The following is a 9,821-nucleotide window of genomic DNA, read 5'->3' on the forward strand; positions in this document are numbered from 1 at the left end:
AACCTTCTCATCGGATCAGCAGGAATCATATAGGTTACCCATTTTGGTATCAAAAAGGTGACTCTCACTTAAAGGTGAGGAGTTTGCATGCCTGTAATAAATCCCTAATTTCACTCGATAAAAATTCATACATTTATGTATTATTATGCTAAATATTGAATGAATGAAAAAACTAAGGATGTCCCTTTCTTCATGAACTACAAGCATCAAATGATAATAAACAATAAAATATCTATGCTTGAGCACCCCTAAAAAGGGTCTAAAATCGCCAATGATAGTAACTGAGTTCGAACTACGTTGAGCTGGCTTTATGAAACCGAATTAACTAGAAATTAGTCCGACTAACTGACATAAGCCTGCTTATTCGGTAAACTTGCTTTATGGAACAGGCCTCCGGATTCCATAGTTCTGAATATGATCCCTGTATAACATTTATTTATTTTCAAAAAATAATTTCCATATCGCGATAGGCTACATTTTTGCCAAACATGTTAAAACATGTGTAACTGAATTATAACCAACAGATGGTGCTAAAGTTTCACTGTAAAACTAAAATAACGGAAGTTAAAACGAGGAAATTGTTGCCATTCCGGAGGATACTGGTGAGATCAGAGCAATGGGCGACAAACAGCTGAGTACAACCGACAGCGTTGAAATACTTCGTCCATTTGACTGCAAAACAACACGCTCTTAGAAATAACAACACTGCTGCCAGCAAAGATGGACATCTGTTGCACACTGTCCAAAAGGTCAAGACATCACGGTGCAAGGTAGAGGCAAATGATTCGTAAGTAGTTGGACATCTTTGATCACATAGCCTAATGGGACACTTTTTCATTAACTATGCGTTGTCTATCCCTGTACGTTATGTGAGATAGACCGCCTATGTGAGAAATGAAAAAATCCGTCGTGCCCTATGATAAGGAACAATATCACACATTTTGCTATCAAGTTTACAGTGCCCATCTTCGACATGCTGTAATGTTGTGTTTTTTTCTTAATAAGACTTCCTGTTAGTGTAGGGAGTTTAAGCCAAAGTCAAACAGTGCTTTTATTTTTCCTTTACGAATTTCATCGTATCAATGCAAATATATCAGTTTTAGCTGACGATAAATCGCTGTTTTTCCTTCTCAGCTTCATCAAATGACATCAACCCTGGGAGCCACCGCACTTGTTTGGCAAGCGGTAGGTGTTGGCTGTCTCGGGGACGCCAGGCAAATTCTAAATTCCATTATTCTCCTTCGCCATAACACTACTGTGGGTGTCTATGCGAGCGAACACTTCTACATCATCGCTTCATCCAAGGAGTCGTCTACGGAAGTTAAGTGGCTTAAGGAGGAACAGTTACCTTCGTCCCATGGCTCACACTCGCTTCCAGGAGAAGGGTGCAGACGTGGCCGCCGCCAATGTATCCTATGTCCAGGGTCGGCCTCTGTGCGTGAACGGAACTCCTTGGATCCTCTATCTACTGGATGAATGCGTACAGAACATGTCGGAATACTGGAGCGTAGTTATTGGATTAATATCAATGTTCTGCTTCCTGCTATCCACTGTACCGTGAGTAGGAAATATAATCATTTCATTGCTTTGTAATATATAAAGTTTGAACTGTGCTTCAATAGTTTTATGACCAGAGAATGCTGATGTGAAGTCTCTTTTTTTGTGCATAATCTGTGCGTGTTAACATCTGAGAAGCAATAGCTTGGAGTTGTCAAGACAGTTTGGGCCAGTTTATCAAGTTATGGAAACATCTTTCTTTTCTTGTCTACCTCTGTTATCCTGCTCCCACCTCCCTAGTCAAGTTTATGAGGCCTATCGTAATGGGAAGGTGGAGGAGGCCATGTCGTTTGGGTTCCTGCTGTTTCTCATCAGCGGAGACCTGAGCAGCCTCATGGGCTGTTACCTGACCAATCAGCTGCCGATACAGGTACTAACAACCAAATACATTATAACACATTTATATGTTCACAAGGGCAACGTTAGGCGTGTAGTGGGAGTAGCAGTGCTTTAAGAAATTATCCATAAAACAGTGTTCGGATTGCTTATTAATATTGAGAGCTTAGAGTTGAGAGTATTTGGCAGAGATAAGAATGACATAAAATTGAGTCAGATGGCTGAGCGGTGAGGGAGTCGGGCTAGTAATCTGAAGGTTGCCAGTTTGATTCCCAGCCGTGCCAAATGATGTTGTGTCTTCACCCTACTTGCTTCGGGGGGAATGTCCCTGTACTTACTGTAAGTCGCTCTGGATAAGAGCGTCTGCTAAATGACTAAATGTAAATGTAAAATAAGGAGCACATTAGCTTTCTGAATGGCTAAACCTGCCAAGCTAGTCAGGCAGTAGCATATACTGTACATATTTGCAAACACTGGATGAACTGATTTCAGTGCAATTTTGTAGTGAACTGTTTAACCATGTGAGTCTCTCAACTCACTACTGGTAGTTGGTTGTAACATGTGGTATTGTATGTTCCTTCTGTAGTTTAATGTTTGGGGGTCTGTGTGAAGCATAGCTCTGTTCGTTGCGGGCTTGGCTATTAAAAATTGTGAAATAACATAAATTACTCTCCCATCCTCTCTCTCTCTTCCCCCCACCCTCACTTTCCTTTCCCTCCCTCTCTCTCTGTCTCTTCCCGCCCCTTCTGTCTCCCTTTTTGTTCTCAGATAATCACAGGGGTATTCTACATTTTCACTGACATGAGCCTCATCTCTCAGTTCCTGTATTACAAGATCAAGAACAGTTCCAGCAAAAGTATATCCCCTCATTGGTTCTCTGCTCTGTCAATTTCATGTCATTGCATGTGTCATGAGTTCCCCTGGTGTGCCCAGTTAATTAATATTGTTTAGGGATACACCCAGTGTTGTAGTCAAGACCACCTAAACCGAGACCAAGGCAAGACCAAGACCAGAGTGTATCGAGACCGAGACAAGACCAAGACTCTGAGGGGTCGAGACCGTGTCAAGACCAAGGCAGGGCGAGACCGGGTCGAGACCGGGTCAAGACCAGACCACTCAAAACACACAAGCAGTAGGGTTTGACTAGGTAAAAAGTTAGGGAATCGGGCTAGTAATCAGAAGGTTGCTGGTTCGATTCCCCGGCCGTGCTAAATGATGGTGTGTCCTTGGGCAAGGCACTTCACCCTACTTGCCTCGGGGGAAGTAGGGTCGCTGTACGTCGCTCTGTATAAGAGCGTCTGCTAAATGACTCAATGTAAATGTAACTGCCCGGCACAGTTTCAGCTAAACGTTCGCCACCAGATTTGATCTGTAACTTTGTATTTGAACTCAAAATAATTTTATTTATCACTCATATTTTACTCATATTTTATTTATTTTTCTTGGAAGTGAAGGAGCGCAGTACCGCGGTGTTTAATTAAATGTATTAAGTCGGGAGAGGTATGCAGGTTACATGAGGGGGGGGGGGGGGGGAGGGGTTGGTGTAAGGCTGGAGGAGAGACTTGATGTAGTCGGGTGCAGTCCCGTTCACCGCTCGGAAGGTCAGTACCAGAGTCTTGAATCTGATACGGGCCGTGATTGGAAGCCAGTGGAGGGAGATGAGGAGCGGGGTAACATGGGAGCGTCTGGGTAGATTGAAGACCAGACGGGCCGCCGTGTTCTGAATCCTCTGGAGAGGGCGGGTTGCGCATGCTGGGAGACCGGCGAGCAGCGAGTTGCAGTAGTCCAACTTTGAGAGGACAAGTGCTTGGACTAGCAGCTGGGTGGAATGCTCAGATAGGTATCTCCTGATCTTCCGGATGTTGTAGAGGGTGAATCTACACGACCGGGAGACCGCAGCAATGTGGGCTGTGAGGGAGAGGTCGTCATCCATGGTCACCCCGAAGTAAATTAACTAACGCTATATCATTTTGTAGCTTTACTGTATATGGTTACCTAGCTTGCTACCCTTAGAATGTGGCTGTAACATTAGCTCTGCAGCTAACAGCTGAGTTACTGTCGCTAATGGAAAGGTAGATAGCATCAAGTATGTGTGTGAATACACACGTGAGTGTTGTACACTTCTTTGTTATTTGGATAACCGTTCTGCTGTTGGTGTTATGGCGGGCGCGATATCCGCCTTTCCCCTCATTGAAATGACTGAGTGTGTACCTCTGCAAACCAGGGTTATCAGATGAGAATGGGCAAATTCGAGGCATCTTACAGCAACGGGGCTACAGCCATTGCGATACATCCATTGTAAACATTAGCGCATGGTGCCGCCCCTCCGCTCCTCATTAGCATTTAAAGCTACAGACACCAAAACAACGCATTCTGAGGAAAGCTCCTTGTGGGACTGCTAGTAGTGGCTGTAATTTTGCAGCAAGGCTGAATTTCGGGAAAGAGACTTCTGATACAGTATTAGGGGACCACTAAGGCCTATATAAAAGCATCCAAAAACAGCATGTCATGTCACCTTTAATTAATCAACCTTATTTTCTTATCGGACCGCTAACGATAATTCTAAAAGTGAACATTTATTTGCTGATACGGTTATGGCCTCCGATATATCGTGCATCCCTAATATTGTTTTGGTGTGTGTGTGTGATCGTGCGTGTGTATGTGATCGTGCATTTTAAAATCTAGTAGAAAATAGTACAGAACACACTTCTTCTCTTGTTGCTGCTCGACCTACTGGAATTTAGTGCACTAAATAACATAGGATGTGTCCATGTGCTCCCTGCACCAGAGCTTCCTTTCTTGAAGTGGCTGTGTTTCCTGTGGTCTGGCTTGGTCACTCTAGTCCTCCTGGGGCTGCCCAAACTCATCCTCAGAAACAGCATCTCAATCGACTCACAGGTACGTGTGTGTCCACAACGGACACCCGGGGTTTGAAATAACTGTTAAACAGTTCAACTTTGTGTGCTTCAAATTTCTGTTGGTAACAAAACGTAACTTTGATGCAGGTAAGTTTGAGGTTTTCATGTTCTATATGTGTCCTACAGAGCCCCAATTACAGCTTGGAGGTCTATGGCTACACATGTGGATACCTGGCCTCTGTCTTCTACCTTTCTTCACGCTTTCCTCAGCTCCACAAAAATGTGAGTGGTAGCTTCATGCAGTGTGTGTGTGTGCTAGAGAGAGGATTGGACTTGCATTAGGAATAATTAGCACCATAAAGACTAGCAAGATCTCCAGAAAAACATCTCAAGCAGCAAATACCAAGAATTTTGAGTCCTCCACTCTGTCCCTTCCTCTGTGATTTCCCCCTCTACCTCTCTCTTTCTCTCTTCCACCATTCCTCCCCTTTTCTCTCCCTCTGGCCAGTTTAAGCGGCAGTCCACTGAGGGAACATCCTACCTGCTTTTTGCCCTGGCCATGATGGGAAACAGCACGTACGGGCTCAGTCTGATGGTGGTCCTCCCTGCCCTCCAGGGGTCCAAGCGAGTATTCATCCTCAAACACCTTCCCTGGCTCATCGGCAGCCTGGGAGTCCTGCTGCTCGACCTCTTGGTATCCTTCATCTCAGACAGGGGGAGGGGTCAAAGGGCATGGTACAGTAGATATTACCGGGTACCCGATAGTGATGATGTAGTGCATTCTGCTGTTAGTTGTTATTCTGCTGTTGAATTTAACTGAATTGAAGTTGGAGGTCATCCGGTATCTGAACATTATCTCAGAAAACGTATCTGGAAGATGAAGATGAGAGTTAGACCAACGTAAGGAGTCAGGTGGCTGAGTGGTTAGGGAATCGGGCTAGTAATCAGAAGGTTGCCGGTTCGATTCCCGGACGCGCAAATGACGTTGTGTCCTTGGGCAAGGCACTTCACCATACTTGCCTCGGGGAGAATGTCCCTGTACTTACTGTAAGTCGCTCTGGACAAGAGCATCTGCTAAATGACTAAATGTAAGGATTGATTTATTGATCTGATGATCATCTTCATCTATTGACAATAGTGTGTTCTTTTGATACTTCTCTTTCTGTAGGGCTGTCTACTCTGTCAGTGTATTCCGTTATACCCTCAACCCCACTGTCAGATAACCGTCCAGTTCATCAAGTACAGGAAGAACCGTTCCAGCAAGACAGGCCAGCTTATGAAGGTTTCTGAGGTGGAACCTCTTCTCTGTGAAGAGGAGGAGCTGACCACAGTCTAGAGGGAGATAGTGGTACAACGTTCAGGACACACAGAACATTCCAGCACATACTGACATTTCAGAATGCTCACTGTAAAAAAATAAAGAAAATAGATGTATATTGAAACATTTTGTTTTTCTCAACAAAAGATAACTAACATACTACCGTATTTTACGGAATTGAAGCCGCATCGTGTACAAACCGCGCCCCCCATAATGAGCACTTTGCGTTTGTAAATTTGAGTATAAGCCACACCGGAATTAAGCCGCACTTTATAAGCAAACAATGTTGCCGTTGCGCGGACCAATGCTCACAATTGATTGCTTGCACATTCATACTGTAGTTGCGGACAGCTTGGATAGCGATCTAACTAACATTCCCAATCAGGGTGAACACTCAAATTATCTAAACTATAGACCATAGCATTACACATATCAAAAGAGAACTCCAAACAATAGAACTCCAAACAATGCTTATTTAACTAAGCTAATGCCCTTAATTTAGTAGCTTTTCAGCTTGCCACAGGGCGTTCTGGGTACCAAGAGCAATACACGAGTATAGGCAATCTTACAGCATTGTGTAACTGTTACACACTTCGGTTGTGGATACTATGTCCAGAAATAAAGCCAAGTCACTAATTTAGTGGCAGAATCCATTGTTATGTCTACAAAATTATTTTAGATATATTATAAGTTTAGCTATCTTGCAAATCCTGAGGATAGCCTACTGTAGCAGACCTTTCTATGTGACAACGGACAACGGTGTTTTGTCCCTCGGGGTTGCTGTAGACTTGATGCTGAAAGCATTACGTGAAATCAATGAGGGCGGTTCGAATGGCGATGTCAAGAAGAGCAGTGGTAAAATACAAGTTATGAAAAGAGACCGCGTCCGTGTCTTATTGTCCACACGATCATATACAATTATATCTAAAACGAACTTACAAAGAGCTCGGTTAGACTACCAAAGTTGAATTAGTAATGTTGTTAGCGATGCTAGCGTTATTTTGCTAGCTAGCCTAGCCTATAACATTTCACTGGGTCTTGCAGCTGTTTGATTAACTGAAATTATTATGAAATGTTATGTTCTACTAGCCATTTGCCTACTTTAGCAAGTCACTGTATTTCCAAGCCCTGATAGTGTAACTGAGACAACACAGTAAATAATTACTCTTTCAAGTAATAAGCCCCCGTTCAAGTGTTGAGCATAAAATTAGCTGCACGGTCTGTAGAGATCTTGAGACAAAGACACTTTTTTGTTCTAAAACCGGACTATAAACCGCTTCGAAATATAAGCCGCACAAGAAAACGGTAAAATCGGAGTACAAGCTGCGGCTTATTTTCCGTAAAATACGGTATGTACCATTTTTTATGGAGTATTCAATAGAAATCAACCGTTTACCCTAAATTTGAATATGCAACATTCTATGACATTTTCCTAACTGAACAATATTATGTGCAATTTCATATTTGTGCCATAGACCAACTGTGTCAAGTAATATGCTATAGCAATGGCACTGATGCTAAGATAATTGTGTTATTCTGCAGCATACTGTAGTAAAGTAATTAGAATGACTGTTACTTGGTGTCTGTATAGGGACTTGTAAGTCTCTAATGTTCCGTCATCCCTAAGTCTACAAGAGTGTGTGTGTGGTACAGTGTGTGGTGTCCACGGGTCTTCTGATGACATGTCTCAAGTGTGCCTTTTCTCTACAGCAAGAACTACATGTGCTGCAGCCATAGTTGACGATTTTGTATCCTACTTGTAAGTCCACTTACTCTTACAGTGCTGAAGTATACCTCAAACAGTCCTTGTTATGTGTTGCTGCTGGCATACAATATGGCTGATGGAGGCTAGCAAGGTAAGGAACAGCCTTCTTAACAAAGTCTGTCAATGTTTGACTTAACCAACCAGTTGAAATAGAACTTGGAGAACCTGTACAGCTGTCTCTACCTCATCTCAGTAGGTGCTCTTGATTTACCTGGTCAGGTGTGCCGGGAGAGCATGCTTTGTTTAGGTCAAATATAACCTTTTTCTACAATGCACTCCTGGGAGGATGAATGAAGCACGTAAAGTGTCATTGTCAGTTTATGTGAACATGAAATAGGACTGAGTATTTATAGGTAGTTTATAGGTTTATTTTCCCAATCACAGTGATGTGAGTCGACACAAGCCAATCAGAAAACAATACATGTGTGTTGTAGAAAGAGTAGGAAGGGTCTGAGCTTAGGGAGCATTTAAAACTGTACTTCATTGGTGGCCAAGCCGCGAAGCCACCTTAAGTGTTTCTACCTTTTCTTATTGGGTGTGCTTACGCCTTCGGCGAGCACAACCATTGTTCTCTCACATATATATTTATTTATTATTGTTTATTTTCGCCCCCCTAAGGATCAGTCAATATTTGGACTACATAGACAACGCCTGTGTCAAAATGTTTGTCTTGGTCTCGATTGCGTTGCTTGTATTTTTATGTACGTTCCGTTGCACGGTTTAGGAGGTTACAACGTTTTTGTGGCAAAAAAGTGCCTTTAGTCGACGAAGGGTACTCAGTGCTATCTACGTCACCACGTCAGCACACGTTAGCAACGACGCATGGATACAACGTGCATAGATGTGCTGTTGCACAGCGAGTATCGTATCGTGCCGTGGTGTACTAGCAGCATCATACATGTACATTTAAGCAAATCAAGATCTGCATGTACAGTAAGTAATGTCACATTAAAGAATGTATTTAAACTCAAGCTTGTGTGGTGTGTCGCTGGCTTCAGTGCCACAGCCTAAACTTTATGTCAAAAGAAACATGCTCATTTCCGGCGCTTAAAAACAATCCCCTCACTCAGTGAAGTTTGGCTAGCCACCGCAACTAGCTTGCTCGTAGCAAACTTATTTTGAATTAGCCATTTCTCCCTAAATAGATGTAAAGCTTATTTACGTTTTTGGGGGCATATTTTCAGTTAGCAGATGGTACTGTTTGAATCGCGATTCCATCTGAAATACTGCCGGTGACAATGTTGTTACAGTAGCTTGTTTCAAAGGGGGTTCGCTTGTTTCAAGGGGGGTTCTTGAGTAGGCTAAATTCTTGAAAATATCACTAGATGGGAAAAAACTTAAGGGGACGGACCCACCTGCAACCGACGCAAGCGAGCACACCCTACAATTTCCACAGAAATTGTACCCTCTCTAGTTATTATTGGGTGTGCTTTGCCTTCGGCAAGGGCACAACCTTTGTTCTCTCACATATATATTATTATTATTATTATTCTTTTTCCCCCTCTAAAACTCAGTCAATATTTGGCCTACATAGACAACGTAGGTGTCAAAAGTTTCGTCTTGGTAGCGATTGAGTTGCTTCTATTGGAATTTACGTTCCGTTGCATGGTTTGGGCTTAAGTTAAGTTTTTGTGGCGAAAAGTGAAGCTAACGGTGGCTAATTTGCTAGCCACAGTCACTGACGTTACTAACGTCACTACGTCACTAACGTCACGAAAACACGCGTGACTACCTTTGGCAGAACATTCGTTTCGCATCTGTTAACTTGGGGGATAGCTAGGCTAACTATAGCTTTACTGCAAGGCAGCTGCAGAAACGCCACAAGCAAAGAGGCCAGGTGATAACTATTTACTAATTTTACTTTGTGATATGACACACAATTGTGATGTGTAATGTACAATATAAGCTGATATTATTAAGGAAGTACATCTACTTTCGGAAACAGTAGTCTACTATTTCACTGAAGTATTAGCATCATGACATTAGC

At 42.9% G+C, this 9,821-nt stretch overlaps 1 protein-coding gene across 2 annotated transcripts; it reads left to right on the plus strand.

The window, feature by feature from the left end:
- Positions 1-602: 602 nt before the first annotated feature.
- LOC134029312 (lysosomal amino acid transporter 1 homolog) lies at positions 603-8,945 on the plus strand. 2 transcript variants are annotated; one of them, XM_062473399.1, is made up of 8 exons: positions 603-787; positions 1,135-1,557; positions 1,798-1,927; positions 2,662-2,749; positions 4,682-4,791; positions 4,938-5,033; positions 5,260-5,445; positions 5,971-8,945. In XM_062473399.1, exons 2-8 carry the CDS (start codon positions 1,268-1,270, stop codon positions 6,085-6,087), a joined length of 1,017 nt encoding a protein of 338 aa, XP_062329383.1. In that variant the 5' UTR covers positions 603-787; positions 1,135-1,267; the 3' UTR covers positions 6,088-8,945. The 2 variants fall into 2 exon arrangements, with proteins under 2 accessions (XP_062329383.1, XP_062329384.1); XM_062473400.1 differs by having other exon boundaries at positions 603-770.
- The last annotated feature ends 876 nt before the right edge of the window (positions 8,946-9,821 follow it).

Source organism: Osmerus eperlanus, chromosome 11 (genome assembly GCF_963692335.1).
Source record: "Osmerus eperlanus chromosome 11, fOsmEpe2.1, whole genome shotgun sequence".
NCBI classification, from domain to species: domain Eukaryota; kingdom Metazoa; phylum Chordata; class Actinopteri; order Osmeriformes; family Osmeridae; genus Osmerus; species Osmerus eperlanus.

What these genes read in the sequence shown, in the direction of transcription:
- LOC134029312 (XM_062473399.1), top strand. Translation starts at nt 1,268, where the DNA reads ATGCGAGCGAACACTTCTACATCATCGCTTCATCCAAGGAGTCGTCTA. An exon ending in TTCCTCAGCTCCACAAAAAT is followed by an intron (nt 5,034 to 5,259) that starts GTGAGTGGTAGC and finishes CCCTCTGGCCAG; the next exon opens with TTTAAGCGGCAGTCCACTGA. An exon ending in TCCTGCTGCTCGACCTCTTG is followed by an intron (nt 5,446 to 5,970) that starts GTATCCTTCATC and finishes CCCCACTGTCAG; the next exon opens with ATAACCGTCCAGTTCATCAA.